At 36.6% G+C, this 27,699-nt stretch overlaps 4 protein-coding genes and 1 long non-coding RNA gene across 5 annotated transcripts; 3 read left to right on the forward strand and 2 right to left on the reverse strand.

Annotated features, from left to right (window-relative positions):
- Window positions 1-1,926: 1,926 nt before the first annotated feature.
- Window positions 1,927-3,180, reverse strand: LOC125197842 (protein SRG1-like). The gene is made up of 2 exons (XM_048096357.1): window positions 2,729-3,180; window positions 1,927-2,180 (listed from the first exon to the last, which is right to left on the reverse strand). Exons 1-2 carry the CDS (start codon window positions 2,933-2,935, stop codon window positions 1,944-1,946), a joined length of 444 nt encoding a protein of 147 aa, XP_047952314.1. The 5' UTR covers window positions 2,936-3,180; the 3' UTR covers window positions 1,927-1,943.
- A 6,481-nt stretch (window positions 3,181-9,661) lies between these two features.
- Window positions 9,662-10,211, forward strand: LOC125197849. The gene is made up of 2 exons (XR_007172262.1): window positions 9,662-9,709; window positions 9,799-10,211. It is a non-coding gene; the product is annotated as an uncharacterized LOC125197849 (long non-coding RNA).
- A 3,661-nt stretch (window positions 10,212-13,872) lies between these two features.
- LOC125197851 lies at window positions 13,873-15,284 on the reverse strand. The gene is made up of 2 exons (XM_048096372.1): window positions 14,547-15,284; window positions 13,873-13,881 (listed from the first exon to the last, which is right to left on the reverse strand). The coding sequence occupies exons 1-2, from the start codon at window positions 15,282-15,284 to the stop codon at window positions 13,873-13,875; spliced, it is 747 nt and encodes a 248-aa protein (XP_047952329.1).
- A 3,295-nt stretch (window positions 15,285-18,579) lies between these two features.
- LOC125197841 (putative late blight resistance protein homolog R1A-10) lies at window positions 18,580-22,375 on the forward strand. Its single transcript, XM_048096356.1, has 3 exons — window positions 18,580-19,233; window positions 19,692-21,917; window positions 22,141-22,375. Exons 1-2 carry the CDS (start codon window positions 18,766-18,768, stop codon window positions 21,894-21,896), a joined length of 2,673 nt encoding a protein of 890 aa, XP_047952313.1. The 5' UTR covers window positions 18,580-18,765; the 3' UTR covers window positions 21,897-21,917; window positions 22,141-22,375.
- A 1,013-nt stretch (window positions 22,376-23,388) lies between these two features.
- On the forward strand, window positions 23,389-24,910 carry LOC125197850. The gene is made up of 3 exons (XM_048096371.1): window positions 23,389-23,529; window positions 24,256-24,529; window positions 24,679-24,910. Exons 2-3 carry the CDS (start codon window positions 24,274-24,276, stop codon window positions 24,711-24,713), a joined length of 291 nt encoding a protein of 96 aa, XP_047952328.1. The 5' UTR covers window positions 23,389-23,529; window positions 24,256-24,273; the 3' UTR covers window positions 24,714-24,910.
- Window positions 24,911-27,699: the final 2,789 nt, after the last annotated feature.

The following is a 27,699-nucleotide window of genomic DNA, read 5'->3' on the forward strand; positions in this document are numbered from 1 at the left end:
AAAATCTATTAATATACTTATTTTGATAATTTACGTATATCGCGTATAAGAAGTCCTTCACAAATTAATTAGTGTGCGTGGCATGATACCAAAATTTCATCAAAATGAGTAGATATCAATTGTGTGGGAACACTAAAATATCATTTCGTTTGTTATATCCACCAAAATAAAACTATGGATATTTTATTAAACTCAATACTTCATCATTTTTTGTGTGCACATATAACTCAGTAGCATAATTAGTGTATTACTAATAATAAGTGTTTTGGCCTTTTTTATTGGTATGGGGTGGGTGGAATGGGATAATGATAGGGTCTCTTTAACACATTTGGTTTTCAATCAACATAGGATGTACTACCAATTTGGAAGAAGTATTGTACTACAAGATTCGAAAATGCAAAAAATAATAATAATAATTATAATAATAATAATAATAATAATAATAATAATAATAATAATAATAATAATAATAATAATAATAATAATAATAATAATAATAATAATAATAATATGATACTAGTTTGGTGATTATAGTATACTTGATGTCAACGAAATTCAGTGTATCAATTTTTGTCACATTCCTCGTCCACAAATAAATTTTCTAATTTCTATCATAAGTTACAGTACTTCGTATTGTAACATGTGATAGCGACCAATGACTATTAATACTGTTTATTTTATCAATAATTGTCTCTTAAGTACATAGTCGTCGTGCATTTTAATTCTAAAAGGGATCGTTGACTATTTAGAGAAATTAAAAACAAAAGGATTAAAATATAGATTAATCGGACTCAATGGGGACTCCATAGGTTTAATTGATTTGATGAAGAGTAATCAAATCAAGATAAATTCTCCACATCACATGTACAGTGCAGTAGCCAGCAAGTGTTTCTTTTATGGAAGATAATATGTGCATTGTATTGTTAGATGGAGTAGTAGTACTTTTTTATATTTTACTTTGGGCTAAGTTTTTAATGGCCTTTGAATTTGGATTGATTTTTTATTGGGTTAGTTGATTATAGTTATGCAATTCTATTTATTCACTAAGTCGGTTTTATTTTCAATTTTATTGGACTTGTTATTTACGATTTATAAATTGTTTGTTTTATTTTAATATGATTATATAATTTAAATTTTACTAGGAAAATTTAATAAAAATGATTAACAGAAAAATAGAAGTGTGGCTGAAATTTTGCGACAGAATGTCAACTGTGATTCAATATGAGATACTGACATGATTGATAAATTACATCGTTCTGGATGGATATTACAAGATTAATTCCAAAATAATTAATTTTCATTGAGAAAAACATCGTAAGAAGATTTTTAAGGGAATACTTTATAATATAGATAAAAAAAATTGGTGATTTAATGAATTCAAATAAAAATACTTAGTTACTTTTTATAATACCGTTTCAAATCTTGTTGGGCCTATAGGCCCAAACTAGCACACACATCAGTTTATACAAAAGTCTTATTACGGCATATTAAATCGAATAACTTTTGGAATGTAGTAATTCAAATTGTGTGTTTGGAACTAATTTGTGTTTCACCCATTTAACTATTAAATTTTTTTTGTTAAAACAAACTAAAATATGCAATTTCATTATTTGCTGATTTTGGCCACTATTTTGGCAAAAACTCTATCATCTCTCATATTTTACTCTCTCTTCCTCCTACTTACTCTCTCTCACTTTAACTTTTATTACATCAATATTTTAAATCCTCTACCCAACAGAAATGTCTATATTGACTTGGAACGAATGGAGTATGTTCTAGTAACATTACTTCTGAACATTTGCAACTTTCTCATAAATGTAAACATTTGTACCAAATAAATAAAGAGTGAAAACAACAGTACTACTATTATATATATTTCGTACCGAATACAAACTTATGTTATTTAGTTCACTCAAAACCATATAATCTAACACAACGAGACCTTATATTCTCATGGTGTCCAGAAATTTGCCCTGGAGTCTCCTAGAGAAGAAGCCATTAACATACTCCTTCATTGATATAGTCCTAAATATTGGCATCTGATTACCCAAGAGAGCTGGAGATGGGCCCACATTTGCATCAAAATTAGGGTTGAAAAACATTCCTAGTGAAATTCTCTCTTTCTCAGAATTAACTGTTGCCCTATGCTCAATGCTCTTGTACAATCCATTGCTCAACACCTGCAAATCACAAATGATCGAGGTTTGTCAATGAACCAAGTAAATAAGATTGGAAAAAAAAAAATGTTCCAATGATTAATTAAGGTATCTTAGGCTTAGCGAATTAGTCCACAAAAAATTGACCGGAATTGTAAATTCTTAATCAACGTGTATGAATGAGTCGACGTCAATAATTTAATACTAGTATTGTTCTACTTCTCAAATAAAATGTACAATAATAAGTTTAATTTTTGGTGTGGTCAATCAATTATCAAACTTGGCACATTTTGTAAAATGTAGACATAATATATCCATTTTTAGCAGAAAAGAACGTTATATATATCTATGACACGTAATTGCAATTTACCTTTAAATGTCCCATTTAAATTAAGTCATTTCCTCTTAATTTTAACAAAAAACAAAACATAGATCTAGATTACTCTTCTACTTTACTCTCCCAGTTTATCCCTCCAATTAAATCCGAGTTTGGTCAAAAATGGAATATTTATCATTGATGAGATAATGAAAGCTGATATTTTATGTTATGAAAGAAGCATTGACCATTTGACCTCAACAATGTCACCCAAATTGACCACCAAAGCCTTCTTCAAGAACTTCACAGGCATCCAAATTCCATCCTTGTTGATTTGGAGGAGGATGGTGACGGCGCTTCCATCCGAGTGCGGCATCAGCCCGATAACCTTGTCCGGCTCCGGGCACGGTGGGTAGTAGTTCATCCTCACTGACTGCATCCCATCCTCGAACATCTCTTCCATCTCGTTCACATCTATCTTCAGAGCTTCCGCAATCAATCCCAGAAGCAATCAAAAATACTAGTAATTAAAAAATTCAATTATACTAATACTTAGCTAAGAGAGTAGGGGAGCTCGGGGAAGAGATGAGGCTTCCTCCGGTGGATGGGATTGGTGATCATGTAAAAGCGATCACCCCATTCAACCTTGTGATCGCCAATCAAATTCTGGCCATAACCCTCGAATTCTCCTGCCCTAATTCTATATCTCAGCCTCTCCTCCAATGGCAGTGCGTAGAACTCATGAACCATCCACCCCGTGATTCACCAGCTGCAAGTGCAACCAACAATATTGGACACATGTACCACTAATTTCAACTACATAATAATTCTTAAAAACCTGGAAAATGCCCATTCTTTGCATGCGGAATGGAATTTTTGGAGTTCGCGAGCCTTGGCTTTGCCGCAGGAGAAGAATTTCTTCATGTCGATGATCGGAACACACATTTCTGACTGGAAGGCGTGTTCTTGATCGACAACATATTCTTGTGGGATTTCTTGGATTTCGGCTTTGACGAGTTCCTGGACGCTGATTAGCTCAGAATCTGCCATGTTTAGAAATGAGATGCAATAGAAATGAGTTTCTTTTACGTTTAGTGGATATGTATTTGTAGATGGGGGAGAAAGGGAGATGTATTTATAATGTGATTGCATTTACATGGACGTCAATCTTAACCCATCACGATTCAACTATTTATTTCACTTTTTTCAGATTTTCTTATCTTAATTTTGGGTATAAATTGTCTGGACAATTTTTATGTAACTTTGAATTGCATTGTTCCCATGCATAAGTTTTGCTAGTATCAAATAATTAATATAGCTTATTTTGTAATTTAAAATTTTGTTATAGTGAATCTATATGCAATTGTTTTTGTTTCAATATTTTATGCTTTTTACTTTTAGTTGGACCTAAGTTATGGGATTTTCATCCGACTTCTGTAGGGAAATGTACAAAATTAAATATGGATAATGAAAGTGTAACTCCCTCCATCCATCAACACAAGACCTAGTTTAACTAGATATGAGTTTTAAGTAATACAGAAAATAGGGTTAGTGGAATTTGGATCCTACTTTTATAAAGTATATAGGAGTATAATGTAATTTGAGAAGATAAAATTAGTGGAATGTGGCGTTCATTAACAAAAGTAGAAAAAAAGTAAATTGAACATTTATTAGTGCACAAAAGAAGTATTTATTTAATAAATCTATTTTTTAAGAAACGTACATTTTTCACTACTCCCTCTGTCCCATAATAGATGTTACACTTTCTTTTTTAGTTTGTCCCACAAAAGATGTCACATTTCCTTTTTTGGTAAAAGTTCTCTTTCACAGTAATATAAATATACTACTTTCTCTCTCCACTCAACACACAAAACAACATCTCCTAAAATCTCGTGTTATTACTCTAGTGTGCCATCTTTTATGGGACGAGGGAGCATTACTTTTATGGTTACTTCATATTTATATTTTTGCATTTCAATTTTATTTTACAACAGTACTAGTAATTTATAAATTAAATGATCCTTGTAAAAATTTATGACATGTTACGATAAAAAAAACGTTATTAAAAATATGCCAATATTTACCAAATGTTAGGAAGTGGGAACACTCATGATACACTGCATTATCTGTCATCTGAAAAACCACATTCTTATTTTTACGGCTCTTCCGAAGTAAGAAATCGGGTTTTCCAACTTTAGTGAGAATTGAGAAATTATTTGGCTTCGTACTATTGATCCCTGCCATACCAAAATATTACTAAGCAAAAAATGAATTTGAAAAGCGTATCTTTTCTCTCAATTAAAAGGTTACAATTATTATTGAAATAAACACATGTTAAGTGTAATTGAAATATACACATGTTACACGTGACATATGAATACGAAAATTGTTGTTTTTCAAATTTCTATTGTGTTGTTCGCAATATCAATAGTGCCACTATTATTTACACAATTATAGTAGTAAAATGTTTTGTTCAAATTTATGTACGTGCAAATGCAAAACGTGTCGGCATGCAAACATGAAATAAATTAAAAAATGAAAAATACAGTTAAATATAATTGGATGCAGCTTTGACTAATAGACATCATTGATAAGTATAGATAGTATAAGTATAGATAGTAGTACTACCACATTGTACCATCTCATTTGTCCGTCTGTATTCTGAATCCAATTAAAATTTGTGGCTATTTCGCTGTTAAAAGTTTGGTGACTGTAATCCCATCAATTACCTAGTAATGGAATACTACTAACTTTGTGATTCATATTATAGAAGTAAATGTTCAAAAATCTTTGGAGTTGAATGGCCGTATAGAAAGTTAGCAATAACTCATAGTGGAGGAAGCAGTGACCAAGGACATCAGTGACAGGTTCAAATTGTTTTTTACTCTTCAAGTGGTGATGAATATTTGCGACTATAAGAAACTTTTTTCAGAAAGAAATTATCTAAAATATAACTATTCCATAAGACATGGCCATGTTTGGTTGCCGGGATTCTGTCTGGGAAAGTAATCTGATTCCTTAAATTTTAAATTCTTGTGTTTGTTTCGATTTTTTAATCAAACTGGGAAAGTAATCAGAATCTGAGAACAAGGAAAGTTAATACAACTTTCCAGGATTCTGAATCCTAATTATTCTTAGGTATTCTTTTTTTCAGTTTTAGGATTCTTACATATTTAAGCAATATAGTATAGTTTTTTTTTATTATTATTATTATTGTAACACCCCAAAGAAATGACCTTAGTCAGAAATTGATTTTCCGATTAGGAAACCGGAGAATCAGGACTCTTATCGAATAATTCGATATTGAAAATAGTGGTGATTAATAATATGATTAAAATGTTATGAGAGTGAAGATTTTGAAATAGTACATTTATTATAAAGAATGGAAATGATATTAAAAACTAGTACTATAAATTATCTTCAAGATGTTTTCGCATATTAATTCGAAACCGAGAAGGAAATAAATTAAAATATTAAAGTATATGATTAGAAAATGATTAAATGAAAATTAAGTGTTAGAAGATAATATAAGGTTGAAAATGGAGAGATTAGAAGACATATATTAAGAAGTGTAAAACTTGTATATCAGGTGTTTTCGGTGATTGTTTCGACGATGAAAATAGCCAAATTAATCAAATATTATTATAAGTTAAATGTGAGAAAAAGATTGTTCATTTAATTTAAATATAATTGATTCTGAGGGGCGTTTTTTTTATGGGAAAGCCTTAGACTTCAAAATTGTGTAGAAACTAAAAGAGCAATCTAGAAAGAGGGATACACATTTAAATAATGCCATTTGTCCACTTTAATAGCCATATATTTAGAGAAGATATTTTAAGCTTACATATATATAAAAAAGTAACTATTTTTTTTTTCTTCCCATTTTTTCACTCCCCAAACCGTCAGCCACCACCTTGATCCCAAGATATGAATTTTTTCCATCAAGTTTAACTATGCTTTCGTCGATTCGTCTCACCAAATGTTTAACCGAAGCTTTATCAAGGTAATCCGTGATTCCTAGCTTATTTTTTTTATGGTGTAAAAACTTATTAGACATTGAGGATGAGGGTTTATTGATATACATTAGATTTTGTGGTATGAATAGATAGTGATCTATTTTTTTTCTTTAGTTTATTGATATATATATGGTAAATGGTTTGGTTTAATCATGTTTTATTCAATCATTTAGAAGCTTTTGAGCTCTAATACGAAATTGAAGATATACATTAGATTTTGTGGTTTTAGTAGTTAGATGTTCAAGCTAGACCAAGTGTATGGTTTATGAGATGTTTAAACATGAATTGAATTAGAATTTGATATAAAATTTTAAAGAGGATTAAATCCCTTGTTTTTGGATGACCTGTTCCGAATTGTTTGGAATACATAGAAAAGTTAAAACGTTTGTTTAACGATTTTTAAAATATCTTTGATGGGTCTTGTAGTAACCTGAATAATTTGGAGATTTTAGGAATCCATCTACTATGTATGTAAATTGTTTTGAAAAACGTTGCCAGAACTGCCAGGTTCTGGTAGCTTGTGGAAAAATGATGATATCTCCTAGGCAACTAGGAAATTTCGAGTGAATCTTGGTGTGCAACTATCAGCACGGATACATCTTGATGAACGAAGTGAAATGGAGAGCATATAACTGGAGTGGCTCTAGCCCTAATGATAAAAGCAGCAGGAATGGATTTTCTAAGTTCACGAATGCTCCAGCATATGCTTGTATTGAGGTAAGACTAGGTGTGATAGGTGAATATAAAGGGTTGAACTTAGGAAAATTTTCTCGTATAGCAGATGCACATGACCATGGTATTTGGTGCATTGTGCGCAAATGTTGGGATGATCAATTGATTGTTGTTCACCAATATCTCAATCATAGTCCGGATCTTTTGATGCTCATCGCCTACTTTGTGTCGAAGGAGTTTGTGGTGATTAATCTGCAAGGTGCAAGTGGTGTGGTTCTTGATGCACCAGAGGTTCCTATAAAGCTTTTAAATTTTGAGGGACCGTATCAGCTGTTTGATTCCGAATTGGCCTATACTGGTGTGAGCTGGTCTATGAATCATTTGTAGTTTTGAACAAAGGGGTGACAAATAGAGCTTATCCTATCAACTGGTGCTTCCATTGAGAGACTCTCCATCCGTCACAAAATCCCACGCACATCTCTCTTTTTCCCCTTTTGAAGCATTGTTCTTTCCTTTATACCAATTCACGACAGTTTCTATTCTTCCTCTTGAAGAATAAGCCTTCAACTCTCTATTGTTCAAGATGACTATCAACCCACATGCGAAGGATTCGCCCGACGACGTACATGAGTTTATCCTGCGAGAACTTGGCATCCTGAGGAGGCAGTTGAGCGAGGCCATCGATCGTGAGCGCTTATTGTTTGGCGTTGTGGCACCTCGTTTTTCTGGCGAAAATCCCACTGAGTGGATCAATGGTATTGAGAGGTATTTTGATTTATCCTTAACTATTGAATCGGATCGCCTGGAACTGGTACCTCTGTTAATCGATTCTCCAGCGTCCGAATGGCTCTCTTTCTTTCAAGAGAACAACCCGGAGGCATCTTGGCAAGAGTTTCTGTTGGCCCTTCGTCATAATTTTGCACCAGATTTCTGTGAGGATGATGTAGACCAATTTTTGGAGGATGCCTTCAAGCTAGCCCCACCATTCGTTGCATCCCATGCCGAGTCCCTCACTAACGGCCCCCCTACTCCCAAGGACGACGTCGCAACTGGCGTGCTGATCAACTCCGCCGAAGATGATGTGTTGTCGCCGGTGGTTGTTCCACCAGCAGCAACATTACTAGCCGTCGATTCCAGTAAGGAGGTCCAGCCCGAACCACGTGCTATTGTTTATGACAGCAAGGCCATGAAGTTGCCGGACAGCAAGACCACTCTATGTTGGACAACAAAACCACTGCTATGCCAGACAACAGGACCATAGCTTTGCCAGACAGCCCGACTACTGCACAACACGATCATTCCTTGCTCACATATTGTGAAGATGTTGAGTGGCCGTGCATCTCATCAATTGGGTGCCGAAACTAAGGTTCGCATATTTGACCCAGGAGCTTTTGATGGGGTCGAATTCATCCATGTTGAACCTGACAAGATGATTTCTAAAGATGCATTGGATGGAGATCTTGCATCACAGATTGAGGAAGCGAAATTCGTTCAATCTATAGCCGTGCAATCATCAAATGGATTTACTTCTTTAGGTGCTTCACAACTACTTTCTACTTTCGAGCTTGGACAGGGTGATGAAACTGCTTTGTCACATGGTAAAGAAGGAAATGGATCAGAGGCTGATGGAGATTACACACAACCAGAGAATACTATATTCTTTTTCGTTCCTGACTCTACGGAATGGTGTCAACATGTGAGATTGGATGAGACTGTCATAGAGAAGGCTGGATTTGTATCACCTGTATCAAAGCATATCAAAATTGCAGAATGCTTCGGCAACTTGGTTAATATTTCGACATCGGTTAGTTCTAGGATCAGAACAGCTATTCTGGGGAACGAATTTAAGAGGCAAGCTGTTAAAGGGGTTGATACTACTGAAATGTATGGTGCTTTCTTCGTTGAGGGAGAGGCACATCCTATCAAAGTGAAGAAATATAGTGACGCTCTCCGAGAGGCCGCAACCACTAGGAATTACCAGGAAGGTCTTCGCTTGGAACCCGAGCATGGTGTTCAGTGGCTGGAAGTGGAGGAAACGCCACAGGTCAAGGTTTGTGGGGCTTCTAGAAGTTTTGGTTTGGGGCATTTACTGATGTGCAACTATCAGCACGGATACATCTTGATGAACGAAGCGAAATGGAGAGCATATAACTGGAGTGGCTCTAGCCCTAATGATAAAAGAAGCAGGAATGGAATTTCTAAGTTCACGAATGCTCCAGCATACGCTTGTATTGAGATAAGACTAGGTGTGATAGGTGAATATGAAGGGTTGAACTTAGGAAAATTTTCTCGTATAGCAGATGCACATGATCATGGTATTTGGTGCATTGTGTGCAAATGTTGGGATGATCAATTGAATGTTGTTCACCAATATCCCAATCATAGTCCGGATCTTTTGATGCTCATCGCCTACTTTGTGTCGAAGGAGTTTGTGGTGATTAATCTGCAAAGTGCAAGTGGTGTGGTTCTTGATGCACCAGAGGTTCCTGTAAAGGTTTTGCATTTTGAGGGACCGTATTAGCTGTTTGATTCCGAATTGGCCTATACTGGTGTGAGCTGGTCTATGAATCATTCTATAGTTTTGAACAAAGGGGTGACAAATAGAGCTTATATGCTAGAGAATGATCACTCGTTTCAGATGAAGATGAAAGGGCATAATGAAATTGCGCTTGCGTTACTTATAGTTATTTTGACTTCCACCTTGAGGGCAAGGTGGATTTCAACCGTGGGGGAGTTGATAGGGACTTCAACTCTGATACGAGTCTCTTCTTTCCAAGACATCAGTGTGCAGCCAACCACAGCTCTATGCCGTCCCTCGCAGCGGCAGCCCGAAGTCTTCTCAAGCCCAACCCATCAAGGAAGCAAAACCTAGATACTAAATCAGCCGCATAGGAGGGAAGATAGATTGATTAGCATATCAATTTAAGATATTCCATATCTTTTATTATTTCATCAATTATTCATGTAATCTTATTTCAAGTATTTTCTCCTATAAATATAGGAGATTGTTTAGCATCAAAGCATTGAGAAATAAACTAAACGTTATTCTCATTCCCGTTCTCGGCGTGAACGCCACCCCTAGCACCTCAACTAGGGTTTATCTTTTTCTCTATTTGTTCGTTCAAATCGTGGTGCTCAGGCTCGATAGGTCAAGGACCTATCAGTCATGAACATCCATTTTGCCAACCATGACGATAAGTTCTTGACACACAGGCTCGAGCAGGAGTCCTTCGCACGACAACATGATGCGCTGAATCGAAGGCTCGATGAAACCTTAGCCAAACTTGCAGTTGTCGGCTTTATGGCGCCAAAGGAGCCGCCTGACCCTCCACCTGGAGTGACCGTGGAACGGGGATGGCAGCTACCGCCATCGCTTATGCAGGCACCGCCCGGCGTAGCACCTGCAGCCTTGCCTCGCCTACGAGTCGATCCTCCTCGTTTCGACGGACAGAATGCAGCCGAGTGGATTCGTCATATGCAGTATTATTACAACTACTACTATACCCCTCTATCCGATCGGTTGTACCTTACTCAATACTTGTTTGATCATCCGACGTCAGAATGGATGGCACGCTGGACGGATAATAATGCCGGAAAAGGTTGGGACGATTTTCTATTGGCAGTCTACCACCGCTTTGCTCCAGAATTAACCAAGGATGAGGTTTCACATATTGTTGATGATGATCAGTGGGTTGATCAGCCTCCAATTATGGAATCACCCAAATATATTATTTCTAATGGAATTGGTTTTGATACAATCAATTGCTATGAGAATTCGGAAACTATTACAGAGGAGGTATTTGCTTCGGCATTCTTTGAGGAGGCAGGTTCTTGTGTAATGCAGCAATGCGCCGCCTCCCAATCGACAATCCCAACGTCACTACTGTCAGAGATGAGGCAGCCATATCGTGAGTTTCCAGTTGATCGAGCCTCGGCTACACAAGATGTTGAAGTCGCGAACTCGAAGCAGGTGATCAACGAGTCGATGGCCGAAGACATTGGGACGAGCCCAATTCTTTCCCTCAGCAATGTTCCCAGCAACGGCGTCGTTCTTAATGATGATGTTACTCTTGATATTTCGAGAAACGTTGTCATTCTTCACCCGAGATCAGTGATGCAAGTGTTCGTCCCTCCAGATCATCACATGCCGTCACGCCCACTGCCCGAGGATCAACCTAATGCCTCATCCAAGTTCGGTGATGTTATTGAAGCTAAAGTGGGAGGTATGGTGGTCTCTATTTTATTTGACTCTGGGCAGCCTGCACAAATAGATGCTTTTCTTGCTGTCAAATCTGCTCAAATGGATCCACATTCTGTAGCAAACTCTACACCATCTTATGGTGATTATTATATGGAGTCACATCTGCAGAAGCAAGCTTTGCTTTGTGTTGTAGATCGGGATTTGTTCAGATTTAACCAGCCACTCACCTCTGATGGTCGTTCGATCCCGCCGCACAATGTTGTGACATGTTTGGACAGCAGCTGTAGTATTCTCTTATATTTGATGGGTTCCTATCATGGGGATAGCGAATGGAGTTGTGATACTCTTCGATTTGGTGGAGACGATGGAGCTCGCATATTTGACCCGGGAGTTTTCAAGGGGGTTGAAACCATCGTTACATATAGTGCTGTCGAATCTGGGGTGGATGCTTCTCATTGCGGTGTCACGGTGCTTGATGCGACTGAGAGGGTTTCTATGTTCCGGATATTATTGTACACCATGGTTGCGAATCAATCATTTGTCAAGATAAGAGTGTTTGACTTTGCAAAATTTGATGAGGCATTTGCGGCTGTTGAGATGTTCAAGAAGTTGGCTTATAAGCAAGATGATGAAATGGTGGCAATTGTGCTTATCACAAAGGATGGATCAGAGTGGGCAGCTTTCACAACCCCTGCCACACACTCCGACATTGCTATGAATATCCAAATCACGCCATTCATGTTCCTAATTCATGATCCACCTTGAGGGCAAGGTGGTTTTCAACGGCGGGAGAGTTGATAGGGCCCTCGATCTAGCAAATCTCGCCAAAGATCATCCTCAATATTCCTTCTTGATTTTAGCATATCTCTTATTTTAGTTATTTATCTTTAGATATTTTGCATATCTTTTGTAATCTTTTATTTTAATTATGTTTCTTGATTAGCAAGACACATGTTAGGGTTTAGAATTCTATATAATAGAATTCTATCATATTTTCATTCATTGAGAATTAAGAAATAAAATACTTCTTTTCTCATTCTTGTTCCAAAATCCTAGAACTTCAACTAGGGAATTATCGATTTCTTTCCGTTCAATCTTCGAGTGCTCTACAAATCTCTCGATAGGGAACTTAAACCCTATCAGACTACTTGGAAAGACAAAAAATAAGCACACATCTAACATATTAGTAGTACAATATTAATTATTGCAGCTTATTAAATATCACACCGAACAAGTTTTGTCTCTTCAAAACAATGTACAGCAAGCTTATGCTACATTCACAGACAGTGATCCAGGATTTTGAGTTCGGAGGTGCGACAAATAATTAAAGTGAATTGAAGCATCGAAGTCCGAGCAATCGTAGGCTCGTAGGCAACGACTAAATCCATTTGAGCCAAATTTTCATGGCAAGTACTCCCTCCGTTCGCCATTAGGAGTCCGGTCACTTTTGCGCACTCATTTTTAAAAATGATAATAAACAGTTAAAATGTAGAAATGGTAAAGTAAGAGAGAATAATGTAGTCTTGACTACATTATTCTCTCTTACTTTACCATTTCTATCCTTTAACTATTTATTATTATTTTTATAAAGAGAGTGTAAAAAAGTGACCAAAACTCCTATTTGTGGACAGAGGGAGTAATAAAGAAAATACAAAAATCAAATGAATTTTGAAATTAATATTAGTATTGCATTTTTATATTAATACCGATGCAAATATATTGTCATATCCGAATAGAGCTATTAAAATATTAATATCATTATAAAAACATAAATGAAAGCTGCTAATATATTAATGAAATATAAATACAGAAATGGAGTAAATCATAAATACAAACAATTATACAAGCAAGTAATATTCTAGTAGTAGTATAATAAACTAACACACTTAAAAACAGAAAACAAATTGCACGAAAAATAGAAGTAGATATAAAAAGTGGTCCCCACATATATATGCCAACTGTTCCAACTAACTCTCTCTCCTCTCTGTAAAAGATACACACAGAGAACAAATTGGCGTCCATTTCCTTCCACTTAAAGTGGCGAGAGTTCCCAATAGAAGGTAATCGGAAAAAAAATTTGGAGGTACACTTGTACCCCCTGTTCCTACGTAGATCCGTCCCTGTTCACAGATCACAGTTTCTCCCTATGTAGTATATAAATTCCGTTGTCATGCAACTAAAAATATTACTAGTAGGTAGAGAACTAGTCAGGTCAATTGGTTGAATGTAAGTTTTATGTTTCTACACGTGACATATGATAAAATCTTAAATAAATTAGATTTTTAATATAATATATTAACTTGGAACGATACACAATTTTTTTCTAATTAATTTATTATCAATTAATTATTGTATTAATTGGAATTGAATCTCGAACATCTTAATTATACAAATTAATACATTATGGAGTAATTAATTAATTAATATAGCAAGTTCTCAAAGTAACTAATCCGACAATTTTATGATAATAGACTTAAATTGCGTAATTAATTTGGCTAGTTGTTTCCGTAACTAAATTAACTGTCAATTAAGCTATTACTCAGTAGTTAAATGGATTAGGCCATCCGCATCCTCATCTCTTATTTATTCTTTAACCGTTTCATCCTTTAATTATTCATGAGGCCCACTATACTTTTCAGTCCATCTCTTAACTAAGAGACAACATCTGCATCCCTCCATCTTTTAATCATCTCATCTTTTAACTATTCATTCAATTTCATTTTTTATTTTTATTTCCAACAAATTCAATTAATAAAAACACACTTCATAAAATAAAATAAAATTACAATTTAAAAACCTAAAAAAAAAAAAAGACATAATTTTAAAAACTAGAAAATTAAAAATTGCACACTTAAATTCAAATAAAAAAAAATGGAGGCAAAGAAACAGAAGAAGTTCTCTAGTGACGATCATCTAACGGTTGCCAAATTTTGCTCAAATGTGCTCCATTGATCCTCCTGGAGTTGGGCGTGGGCGGTAGAATCACGTGTCCTTGCCCGAATAGACAACCGCTCTTGCAAAGACGGATGCACTCCCCTTCGAGGCGGACTACTTGCGGTTGAGCTTCCCGGGGTTTCAGTGGTCGAACCAATTTCCCGCCTCAGGTCCTTCGTCGGCGACAATCATGTTGTGCAAGATTATGCACGTATACATGATGTCGACCATATTATCCATAAACCACGTACGAGCCGGAGCTTTGATAATGTTAAATCGAGCTTGGAGAACCTCGAACGCTCTCTCCACATCCTTGCTTCGTTCGCAGGCCTGTTGAACGTCTTTACGAAGGTTGGCCACTTCGGATAGATGCCGTCGGCAAGATAGTACCCCATTTTATACTGGCGATTATTAGCGATGAAGTTGATGGCCGACGCTTTACCATTCAGAACTTCGCCGAAGAGGTCGAAATTGTTGAGCACGTTGACGTCGTTGTTCGAGCCGGGGACCCTGAAATACTCATGCCAAATCCATAGCCGGTAGTCGGCGACGGCCTCGAGTATAACGGTGGGGTGGGTGCCTTTGTGGTCGCTCGTGTATGACCCCCTCCACGCCACATGACAATTCTTCCATTGCCAATACATGCAATCGACGCTCCCGAGCATCCCGGGGAATCCGTGCACATGTTCGTGAAGTTGGAACAAAAACTGACAATCTGCGGTGGTTGGCTTCCTCAGAAATTCGTCGGGGAAGGCTGCCCGGACGCCTTTGCAGAAGTTCATCAAACAAAGTCTTCCAGTGGATTCTCCAACGTGCAGGTATTCGTCGAACGAATCCACCGTTTGTCCAGTAGCGAGCTGACGGATCGCTGCTGTACATTCCTGGAGCGTCGTGTGGCTAGGACGGCCAACAGCGTCGAACCCTTCTCTAAAGTACTCTTCCCGGTCCGCCAATGTATTCGCGATATGCAAAAATAGCGCGCGTGACATACGAAAACGGCGACGGAAGTAGATATCTCCCCATACCGGGTTTCGACTGAAGTAATCACGTTCCAACCTTGCGGCGGCTTCCTCCCGGTTACGATGGATATAAGTCCGGGCTCGCCTTTGAGGAGGCGCGACGGCTTCCTCCTCCCTACGTCGATCTTCTTCTAGCGATTCTTCAATTATTCGACGCATTTGCTCAAATGGATCCATGAATGGATTAAATTTGGAAGAAGAAAAAAATAAAGGAATGATTTATAGAAGTGATTGGAGAGGAAAGAAAGAGAGATGAGAGAAGAATAGATGTGTGTTTGTGTGTAAAATGGAGAATGAAGAGTATTTATAGAATAAAAAATAAATAAATAAAATTTAAAAATTCGACCGTTGAACGGTCATATTACCGTTTTAAAAAAAAAATCGAAAAATTGAATTAAAATAAAATAAAATTATGAAGTCATAATTACGACGCCCACTCGCGGGCCGGCGAGTGGGCGTCACGCCGCGCGCCACATGGCGCTGGCGCGTGGCGAGACAGCTCGTCGCGGGACCCTTCCGCGCGCGACGCTGGACGGGATGGCTCGTCCCGACGGGACGAGATGGCATTTGCAACGGCGTCTCGTCGCCGTCTCGTCTCTGCGGGACGAGACCGAGCCGGCGACGAGCCGCGCTGCGGATGCTCTTATTCATTATCGAAATGAGGTAAGAACACCACGACCCCGGTCCGGATTCAAGCCTCAAGTCTCATCCACGTTATCATTCCTCTAAATTTTTGGGCTAGGCCACAACTCCTCTAACTCTGCAGGTAGGGATGTCAATCGGGCCAGCCCACCGGATTTCGGGCCAATCCTATTCGGGGTGCGGGCTAATCGGGTTGTATTTTTTTCGGGCTATAAAAGTTTAACCCTAACCCTAAAAACTCGGGTTTCGGGCTAGCCCAACAGGTTAATCGGGTTGCTACCGATAAAATTAACAAGCGGTCAATCCAATAAATAATGGTGAAAATTAGTTGTATTTATAAAATTTAAAATATTTAATTACGATAAATTTGAGATATATGCTTAAACTCAAACATAAACATGATCAAAGACTAATATTTGATATTTATGCAAAATAAAACATAAACATCAAGAAATTTTAAAGTATGTTTTAGAAATTTAAATATATAAATTAAGTGAATATAAAGTTTCTAATTTATTCATCTATTATTATGTTAATAAAAATTTTAAATTTAATTTATATATTTAATATATAAAATTGAAAGTTATTTTTTTAGTAATCTAATAAAATAACCAATGAAGTGTCAAATTAGAGTCAAACAAATAGAATGATAGAAATTTTATCGGGTTTTTGGGCCAGCCCATCGGATTTTCGGGACTGGCCCTAACGTGTTGCAGGTTAATCGGGTGCGGGCTAATCGGACTGTAAATTTATCGGGCTAGAAAATTTCAGCCCTAATCCTATAAATTTGGCAGGCTATTCGGGCCGACCCACGGGTTGCGGGCTACATTGACATCCTTACCTGCAGGCTCTAACTATTAAATTGCACTATTCACAACTATAACATATTTTACTCGTAAAATAGAAAACGTTGAACAATTAAAACACGAAAAATTAATTGTTCAATCGAAAATAAAAAAAATTACAAACCTTAGAAATTAAAAATTACAAATCCTAGAAAATAAAAATTACAAACCCTAGAAATTAAAAATTACAAATCCTAGAAAATAAAAATTATAAATAGAGGTAGAATAAAGTGAAAAATTGTTGGAAAAATGTAGAACAAATGGTATATAAATAGGCAAAAATTCGAAATTAAAAAATAATGAGGCCGAACACCCATAACCCTAGGCCGGGACGCAATTGGGCATGCCCCTTGGACCCCGCTACCCGTGGGTGCTGCCCCCGGACCCCCGTTCATCTATTAACGAGCTTCGCCCCTAACATCATAATGAATTCAAATAAGTGTGCACTCCGCACCTCCATACTTAAATGATGTATCATTATAACAATAATCGATTAATCAAGTTAATCCAATTATATTAAAATATCCAACATTATTATTTATAATAAAAATGAAAATGAAAGTGAACAATAAGAGTAACGAAAATTGCATAAGTCATGGACAAAAAATGGGGTATGGGGTAGTAAGTGGTTTGTTATCTTCTTATTAAGTACAGTAGGCCAACTACTTGTGTCCTGGTTGTATAATTAATTTTATTAAGAAGTACTCATTTCGTTCTATATTTGGAGTTACATTTAATTATGACACAAGCTTTAAGAAATTGGTGGAGTGTGTAATAAATGAAGTGAGAGGGTGGAGTGTGTAATAAATGAACTGAGTTGGTTGAAGGTGGATCCCTTTTTGACTTTTTGGTTTTTTATTTTTGTTTTGGTTTATCTTAATGTAAATAATGACATTTTGATATAATTTTTTGATTAACAATGAGGTAAAATTGTATGACCAAATATGAAAAATTCTAAATGTGACTCTAAAACTAGGACGGATTTTTATAGCAAAATGTGACTCTAAAACTGAGACGGAGGGAGTAACTATCTTACTGCTATATACTATGATCAAACGCTAGTAGTATTAAACATCACCTTAAAATTATGAAACATCAAAGAAAAACCACTACCAAAATATTGTGAAATTCGACCAAGATATTAGATATGCATAAGAAAGTGGCTCAAACCCTTCACTCCAAAAATAAAAAATACTCCTCGTCCCACTTTAGGAGTCCCTTTTTACCACTTTTAGACGTCCCACTTTAATAATTCCTGTTGGAATATTACATTAATGGTAGTAGGTCCCACATTCCATAACTTTTTTTCTACTCACATTTCATTATAAAACCAATATATAATAGGATTCACATTCCACCATCTCTTTTCATCAATTTTGTTTTATATTTCTTAAAATCTGTGTCGAACTCAAATGAAACTCCTAAAACTGGACAAAGGAGTAACTATACTTGAAAATAAAAATTGACCAAAGACTTTTCAAGTCAATGATCCGGTTTCCAAGTCAATTAAACTATATGATATTCAAATACTGCAGATTACAGCTTTTCCAGCTAAGGTCTAAGATTTTTGTTTGTTTCGTCCATTTAAAATTGTGTACTTATTCACCAAAATTATTCACATATCTAACGGTAGATTTTTTCAGTGAAAAATCACTAAAAATAATGTGGTCCAAACTTTTAAATTTAATGCAGTAGGAGAATTCATTTTGTGCATAAGATTGGAATCTTGAGCCCTTCTTTCTTTCAGTGTGAATGATACCACCCATCCGCCATATCAGTGTGAATGATACATACAGTCTACAATAATTGCATTTTATATTGATTTTGCGATAACTAACTCTATCTTGCCATCTGATCTAAATTTAGTTTATCTCCCTATTTCCGTTCCTATTACACACACATACTCTTACACTTAACACATCCAAGGCAAAAAAAAAAAAAAAGAGAGAGAGAGAGAGAGAGAGATGGGGGAGCCTGCGTTGGCGTTCTTGCTGGAGCTAGTGAAGGAAGTAGTGAAGGAGTACAAGGATGTGATATCCGGAGCAGAAATTGAGTTCGAGCATCTGGAAAACGATCTGAAAGAACTCAAGGGTCTGCTGAATAAAGTAGCCAAGGATTACTCCAACTCCAATGATGATGGTCCTTTGAAGGTGCTGGAGAGGCAGATAAGAAACTTGGTGTACGAGGTGGAAGACACCATCGACACTTGCTTGACTAAAGCCACCGAAGCCAAGGCCAAATCCAAGGCCAGAAGAATCTCCAAGCCCAAGTTTATGGGCTCATCCGGTTTCAGCCTCGCCAAAGAGGTCATTTTGCTTAGAGACAAAAAAGTCAAGCCCTTGCTTGACGGAGCCAAGCTCCAGTTTGCTTCGATGCAGCAGACTGCCGATCGATCCATTTCCCTCCAAGATCAACGGACTAAATTGAAGAGGGTAACATCTTCTCAACCCAGATTTACCTTCTTTCACTCTCATCATTATTATGTTTTTGTTACTCATTTTCACTCTTCAAATCATTCATATTTCTTCTACGAAACTTGGTTCAAAGTTCAAACTTTGATCGCTTATAGAGATATTGTGCATATTTTCCTGCAGGGCTGGATCTAGCACCATATTTATAATTAATTCGCAAATTTGCATATTCTTGCTGTCTCAAAAAAATTCATTTATGCCATTTTAATTTTTTTTGAAATACTACACCCATATATATGCCCCCTCTCAAATCCTTAAAATGTGTTTATATGGAGTACTACTATTTTTGCTCCACTTATATAAAACTCCTGGCTCTGTGTCCCTGCTTTCAAGTATTGATGGTATTAGCATATACTATAACTTAGAAATTGGAGTAAATATTGAAGAAGTGAAAATGTTGTTACATTTTGGCAAAACAGGATAAGCCGATCAGGGAACACAGAGTAATAGGTTTCGATGGGGAGGAGGAAACCATAATTGGGTATCTGAGGAAAGAAACGCAGAGCCTTGAAGTGATCCCAATCATCGGCATACCTGGTCAGGGAAAGACAACGTTGGCATGGAAGGTTTATCAGAACGAGACCGTATGTTACGATTTCCCAATTCGCATTTGGGTTTACATCTCTCAGAAGTTCAACAGCAGGGATGTGTTCCTCCACATCCTCAAAACATTCGCCCCCAGTACAGACACATCTAAAATGCTGGATGTTGATCTAGTTCAAGCAGTTCGATCTTGTCTGGAGAAAGACAAGTTCCTCCTAGTCCTTGATGATGTCTGGAACGTCGACGCATGGGAAGAGATCAAAGGAGTTTTGCCGCTTAACAACGGGAAGGGCAAAGTCATCATCACCAGTCGAGAAGACACAGTGGGCTATCGTGCTGCTACTGTTAAACCACACAAGCTCAAGTTTCTAAACGAGGCTGAAAGCTGGATGCTGCTTCAGTTGGAGGTATATGGAAATGAGGAAGACTGCCCCAGCGATATGAGGGGCATCGGACAACATTTAGCCAACGAGTGTGATGGAGTGCCGCTGATAATAATTGTCATTGGAGGTGTTCTGGTCGACCAACTCGCCTCCTCAATGTCAACAATGGTGGCGAAAAAGAAATGGGAGACAATGGCGGAAAACTTGAGCAACGCCTTGCAGAATGAGCAGCGGATAACAGATGTTGTGGCCTTGAGTTACGAGAGGTTGTCGAATGACCTCAGAGACTGTTTTGTTTATATAGGTGTGTTTCCTGAAGATTATGAGATTCCGGTTAGATTGTTGTCGGGGCTGTGGATCGCAGAAGGATTCATACTTCCCAAGGAGGGAAAAAGCTTGGAGCAAATTGCGGAAGAGAATGTGGATGATCTAATATGCAGGAATTTATTGAAGGTTGACAAAAAGAATCACATGGGCAAAGTTAAAACATGCCGTGTTCATGATATGATACGTGCATTCTGCATAAGCAAATCCAAAGACCAGAACTTATTTCAACATATCAAAGTCAACAAGCAAACACACCAACTTGAACCTCCGGTTCCTGATGTAGAAAAATTACATCGTCTTTGTTTCCAGTCTGATCTCTCCACGTTCCTGTCTAAAAATCCAACTGGTACACACATCCGTTCATTTCTGTGTTTCTACGAGCAATCTGTGGAGTTAGATAAGAACCATCTAACAGTTATACCTGACGGCTTCCCTAAGCTAAGAATTCTAGAGTCGAAGACAGTCAAATTCCCCGAGTTTCCCGGGAAAGTACAGAAACTTATTCATCTGAGGTACCTCACTTTGCACGTTGATAACCTCGAAAAACTTCCTAAGTCAATCTCACAGCTATGGAACCTACAAGTTCTTGTAGCTGAGACCAAGTCGCGTTTCATCACAATGGAAGCAAATATGTGGAAGATGATTTGGCTGAGGCACGTCAAGACAAAGGCAGCTATCAGAATCGAGAGTAATTGGGAAGGTGAAGCAGGACAAAACCTTCAAACCTTGGAGAGATTGTCGCCTGAATCTTGCACAGAAGCCGTCTACAAAAGGGCCAAAAACCTCAAGACCTTGGGGATCTCTGGGAATTTAGCCAACTTGTTTGGGAAAAACTTCCTAATAAAACTGAATCATCTTGAAAAGTTGAAGTTGGTGAACAATATAACTTTTGAGGCAACATCTGATGATGTTTTGCATCTTCCGTTGGATTGTTTCCCACCATGGCTCAAGAGGCTGACGTTAATGAAAACCTACCTAGATTGGCAGCACATGTCCACCTTGGCAATGATAAGAAGCCTGGAGGTCCTCAAGTTGAAAGACAATGCGTTTGTTGGATTGTCTTGGAATGCTTCTGATTACAAATTCCCGAATCTCCAACTCTTGGTCATTGCAAACACAGATTTGGTTCTCTGGGACGCCTCGCCTGATTCTTTCCCCAGCCTTAGAGTTGTCGTGCTTAAGAGCTGTGAAAGCCTCATTGAAATCCCACACTGCGTGGGAAAACACCTCGAGAAGCTTGCTATAGAGCGTCTTCGCAAAACTGCAGTCGAGTCTGCCAGGAAAATTCGCGACGAAAAAGATGGGAAACCGCAAGGCAAGTTTGCGATTCCGTTTGTTTTCGAGCAGTGTCCAGTGTGTGAGAAAATGTGATCCACATCAATAACTTGTTTGGTACGTTGCAACTTCTCTTCTTTTTTGGAAAATGGCGAAATACATAAATTTTCAAATGTTTTATAGGATAGATATTTTTTTTCAGGCAGGATGGAAATTTACTGGACAGTCAATGTTCCCTCATTTTCAGTCTAATTCGTGTTTTCTTATTTTCATGATAAATTTACAATAAAAATGAATATACTTTAGTCCGTTTTAATATGGATTCTCTTGGTCTTTGCAGGCTGGAATAAAACTACGGGAGGTCTTATGTACTGATCCCTTCTTTCAAGTGTGGTTTGTTTGTCTTTGCACTTTTTTTCATAAGTTGAAGAATATAAACTTTGGAATGTTTGTGACATTGATTTGCCTATTTGAATCTGTCCTATGCTGACTGAACAATGTAGTTTCACCACTAATAATGATCGTTTGTGTGATTGTTTCTCATTTAATTAATAGGGAATCTGCTTATTTGCATTTGTTTCGTGCAAGAATATGCATTGCTATGAATTCAAGACTATCATCCCAACTAATAGGGGTAACTACTCAATTTTCAATGTGCCTGTGTTGACACATGTTTTTGTGATTTTCAATTGATACATTTTAATTAAATCTTATGTATAACTAGTGTAACTTGTGTGATCTACTACCTTTATATGTGTCAATAGTTTTGCAAATTGTCAACTGTATATTCTTTCTCCAGTTGTCATTAACTAAATGACTCCATATACTTGTATTATGTAGGGTAAGTGCACTCTAAATTCGCTAATTCATTACATATGTTTCACTAATCTTTTCTATTAATTTTCCTTTACAATTCTCAAAACTTGTCTGATTAAAGGGACGCATGTAATATCGGACGAAAAGATTATCAAGCATCAATGATAATATGATTATAATATAAATACATAAAATATACTATTAAAATAAATCAAATGTAATGATTACCATTCTATAATATTAATTAGGGTAACCATTTTTGTAAATTAACATTCAAAATCATCACTTCAAATTATAACCGAAAACATTTATGGTCTTGAATACTAGAATACTAGTTTATGTAACAAATGGATTAAAATTAATGAATTTGATAATGATAATATATTGCATCATGAATTAAATAATGTTAACAATTACCATCAACAACATCATTTTCGTTGCAAACCAAAATCTTAAACATTGAAGATTTGTGTCAAGAACTACAATTACAATCATCGTTGTTGTAAGGATCCGAAATTATGTAAATCTAAAATTAGTTAAAATGTGATAGAATTCAATAATTAAATAAATCAGAAATCTTAGTAAGTGAAAGTGTGTTGGACTAATAGGAAAATAAAAAGATTATAATTATGTTTATAGTATAATTAACAAATATTAGTACTATCTAAGTTGTAATAGTAATTATGATTTTTGAAATAAATGAAATAGAAAATGAAATACTCCACATGAAAGGAAAAAAAGGATTTCAATTTCATTACTTGTATTAGTTCTATACAATTTCTACACACACCGCCATTCACACACACACCCACACCGTGACACACGCACAACACAACGGCTGGCCGGCCGGCTGATTCTGCCGTCTACATCGACTTACTCTGGCAACTCTTGGATAGTCTTGTCTATCTTCTATGTAAGTAACCTTTCCACACCTCTTATTCTTCCAATTTCAGATTCAAATTGAAGTTAGGGTTTGTATTCAAGCTCTAACCCCAATTCGAATTTAAGCAAAATTAGGTAGAAATCCCACATTTCTGGACATGGAGGTTTAGCTATTAAGCCTAGTTTTTGGAGTGATTACAATGAGAGCGTAGTGGGTGAAGGTAGAGACAACCTAGAGTTTTTCAATAAAGCTTAAGAAATTGGTGGTGCTACAGTTAGCTTTAGAATCTTCGTTAACAATGTAATTTATACATTAATACTAGTAGATAGGAAATGTGTATTCTTGGCATGAGAGAAATTGGGACAGCCTATAAATGTGGCAAGACATTATGATTGATCAAATAAGTTCAAAATGAGTTTAGTTAGTCATTTTTGGGAATGTTTACTAGTAGTATAAGCTGAAGTCGAAGTTGCTGAAAATTATTGAATCTTTATAAGGCTCAAGTTTATAATATTTTAGTAATAATTTGGTTTTAAGTTGTTGGTTTGGAATTTGGAGCAAAGGATATGATTTTCTTTAATAAGCTAACTATATTAGGAGATGAAAGTAGCTAAAAAGATAACTTGTTTACTAATTATTTTTTGCGTAGCATATTGAAAGGTAGTATAATTCTTTCTGAGAGATAGTTTGACACTTTGGCTGTGTTTTTGTTGCATTATGCATCATTAAATTGTTACATTATTGAACTTGCAACAGAATTTCATATCTAGACTGATGGCAAAGGAAGAAAGTGATCCATCAAAAATGGAGTGGAAATATTTGCAAGAGCCAGTTGCCAATGATCTTGCCAATGATCCTAAAGGAGTTTCAGCACAGAAAAGGGTCCCGAAAAAGATGAGGGAGATTCCCGAGTTTTATTTCCTTCCCCGCAGATCTCTTTTGTTTAACCTGACATTCTATGGAGCGTGTATCGCTGGTGGGATTGGTGCTGGCATGCTCGTAGAAAAATGGATTAATAAGAAAGTTGCAGGTAATGGCTCTCCCTCCTCTGTTTATCACCTGAATGCCCTTATTGGTTGTTCGGATTGCAAAACATATACGCATAGATACATTTAGATTCTCATCTTTTGCCAAGTTGATTGCAACTTTGATGTTTGTGTTGCTTTAATGTTATTACAGAAGATGGAGGTGTGATCTACGAATTTGACAAGTGAAAAGGGCGATTGTTTAGCCAAAAATGAGAACTGGTTTTCATATTTTTTTCATGTTCGTTTTAGAGATCTGTCTAAAGACTCAAACAGTTGACATTTTGTCTCTGGGTTGAGGTGGCGTTCCTTGTCACTGGATGAATGGAGTTCCTCAATAATCATTGGGTACTGTGCTGATCCCTCATATTTTAGCTCTCCTTTTGTATGTCTTCTTGAAAGCACCTTATATCTGATTTTTTTTTTCCAGCATTAGTACTTGTATTTTAGTTAGTTAGAAGAGAAGAGAAGAGAAAAAAAAATGTAAGTAAATAAATAAACGTCATGTTCAATAGGAGACAAAATTTAATTAGAAGCGAAAGGGGGAAGATATAGATATAATGTCGGAAAAATTAATGAAGTAGACGATGGGGATTTTTTTATTAGGTAATACAGAAGCAAATAGGTTGATGTGCCAAATAGGGCATGGAATATGCAAAGAATCCCTCCTAGCATTGTGCAGTTTCACAGTAAGCCAAGGAATGCAAGTCTTGAACTCTATTGTTCTGTGTATTACTAGAGAGTTTAAAATAATTGTCTGTCTCGACTAATCAACGGCATATTTGCTATATTTTCTTAATTTGCATCCCAATATTCTAAGGTTGCTGCAGATTGACTAGTACTATTATACTCTAGAATTAATTGCTGCAAATTTTCCAAACAACTGTTGTTTGCTATATATCAGAAATTAGCTTTGTGAACATGGAGATGAACATATGCTTTGGGCGGGACCTTTGTCTACTTTGCGCACTTTGGGATAAATATGGGTGTAGCATGTAAAATCCATATTTGGCAAGGGGTATGTATATGGGTAAATTAAGACTATACAGAGTGATACTCCATCCGTCCCATAAGCATAACACATCTTGGCAAGAAAATGCTAGTGGTGAATATGGGGAGATTGCAAAAGGATTGAGTTTGCTTCAGCATAATTTGATACTCCGTATTTTGGAAGACCAAAAGTTTGAGTTGGGGCCAAATAATTTTTAGTGTAGTTTGATTTTAAGTTTGTTTATGTCAGGAGTTGGGATTAGAGGAGACTACCTCTGTAAGAAAACGAGGGTCATGATTTGGAGGTAGAATTGCTTTTAAATCTGGATGATATCCATGGAGTATTTGATTTCATAGACTTTTTTCTCTTTTTTTTTTATCGGCCGATGTTCTCAGTGAGTGTTGACAATTTTTTTCTACAGATAAACTGAATTATAAAAAAAATTCACACAATGGTGTTTGCATTTTCCAGTGTCATAAAAATAAATATTACTAGAGGCTTCTGGACAATGACTTAATTTCATTGAAATGTTTTTGCACTTTTTTTTAAACTTTTTTTTCCTCTTTTCTATAAAACATACTCTCTCCGTCCCACAAGAATATGCATTTTTGTTTGAACACGAGTTTTAACGTACAATTGGTAAAGTAAGAAAGAAATAGAAAGAAAAAGTAATGAAAGTATTTTAAGCGAAGAATGAGTTTCACCTTATTATAAACAAAAAGAGTTCTAAAATTTAGGAAGTACTCCCTCCGTCCCATTGAAAATAACTCACTTTCCTTTTTAGTTTGTCCCAAGTAAGATGACTTATTACTTAAAATTTAAACACTTTTATCTCTATTTTATTCCCTCTTTTTTACTTTACTCTCTTCTCTCAACACACAAAATAAATTTGCATAAAATCCCGTGCCGCTCAAGAAAGGGGTCATCTTTCTTAGGACGGAGGGAGTATATATTCTTATAGGATGGGCTGAAGATGAAAGAATGCATATTATTGTAGACGAGGGTATTAATAATATAATTTTATATCTCTTGATTAGATGGACTAAAATTTTATATTATTGTAGTAGTAATTAAAAATTCAAAAAATGGCAAAATGGGCAAAAGATAGTACTCCACAAAATTATTATAAATGTCTATATTTTTGTCTAGATACTTTTGTGACACCGAAAAAGTTGAACATGTAAATTGCATTTTTAGAATATTACAGAAGTGTTTTGAAATTAATCGTCATTAAAAAAAAGTCGAAACTGTAAAATCGACCCAGCTCTGGAGCGACCCAGCTCTAGAATTTCAACAAATACTCATGCCGAAAACCTGTTCGCTGAAATGCTTGAGAGTGAGACATGGCTTATGCTGCATTGATTTCTCTAAAGCATACGATTCAGCGCCTTACAAATCTACCAATCACAAACTCAGCATATGAGGAGCTGATACTGTTAGAGTCTACCCTCAGAAAACTGGATGATAACTGCAACAGCAACATTAATAGGAGTGCGATTTATGAATTGGATGCTCAAATAAGAGATGCAGCTTGTAAACTTGAAGTTGCACTTGAATCTTATCATAGCGATGGCGTCGAGGCTCGCCTTCAGATACCCCTGGTTGATTTGAAGGGCGTGGAGCAAGAGATCCTTTCGTTTGTGAAGAGCGCGAAGAATTTGGGAGATAATTACAACAGAGTCCTAGATATCCCGTTGCCTATTGAAGAAGAAGAAGAAGACGACGCCGTTCTGCCAAAAGATGTTGATTGCAAAGAGTCAACGACTGTCGATTTATCCAACCAACTCGAAAAAATCATCATTGAGTTTCTTGATTTGCAGTCGAGGCTCAAAATCGGTCCATCTTTGGAATGGCTGGCATTGGGAAGACCCATCTTGCTAGCAAAATTTATGAGGATGGAAGAATTACCGGAGAATACGATGTACGAGTATGGGCAAGCATAGGTCCGAAATTTCATATCAAGAAGATTTTGGCGGATATTGCTGCTCAAGTTATTGGTAATAAGCATAGAAGTGTATGCATGGAAGAAGATAAGAATACCTTAGCCGATCTCGTATATAAAAAATTGTCCGGTCAGAGGTATTTCATTGTCTTGGATGATATATGGAGCACGGGTGCCTGGGATCAATTGAAGAGTCTCTTTCCAATCGAGCAAAATGGGAGTCGAATCTTGCTGACAACGAG

The sequence above is a fragment of the Salvia hispanica genome, unplaced genomic scaffold, assembly GCF_023119035.1.
Source record: "Salvia hispanica cultivar TCC Black 2014 unplaced genomic scaffold, UniMelb_Shisp_WGS_1.0 HiC_scaffold_1025, whole genome shotgun sequence".
Taxonomy (NCBI): domain Eukaryota; kingdom Viridiplantae; phylum Streptophyta; class Magnoliopsida; order Lamiales; family Lamiaceae; genus Salvia; species Salvia hispanica.

What these genes read in the sequence shown, in the direction of transcription:
- LOC125197850 (XM_048096371.1), top strand. Translation starts at nt 24,274, where the DNA reads ATGGCAAAGGAAGAAAGTGATCCATCAAAAATGGAGTGGAAATATTTG. An exon ending in GATTAATAAGAAAGTTGCAG is followed by an intron (nt 24,530 to 24,678) that starts GTAATGGCTCTC and finishes ATGTTATTACAG; the next exon opens with AAGATGGAGGTGTGATCTAC.
- LOC125197842 (XM_048096357.1), bottom strand. Translation starts at nt 2,935, where the DNA reads ATGGAAGAGATGTTCGAGGATGGGATGCAGTCAGTGAGGATGAACTAC. An exon ending in ATTTGGGTGACATTGTTGAG is followed by an intron (nt 2,181 to 2,728) that starts GTCAAATGGTCA and finishes TGTGATTTGCAG; the next exon opens with GTGTTGAGCAATGGATTGTA.
- LOC125197841 (XM_048096356.1), top strand. Translation starts at nt 18,766, where the DNA reads ATGGGGGAGCCTGCGTTGGCGTTCTTGCTGGAGCTAGTGAAGGAAGTA. An exon ending in AACGGACTAAATTGAAGAGG is followed by an intron (nt 19,234 to 19,691) that starts GTAACATCTTCT and finishes TTGGCAAAACAG; the next exon opens with GATAAGCCGATCAGGGAACA.
- LOC125197851 (XM_048096372.1), bottom strand. Translation starts at nt 15,284, where the DNA reads ATGTCACGCGCGCTATTTTTGCATATCGCGAATACATTGGCGGACCGG.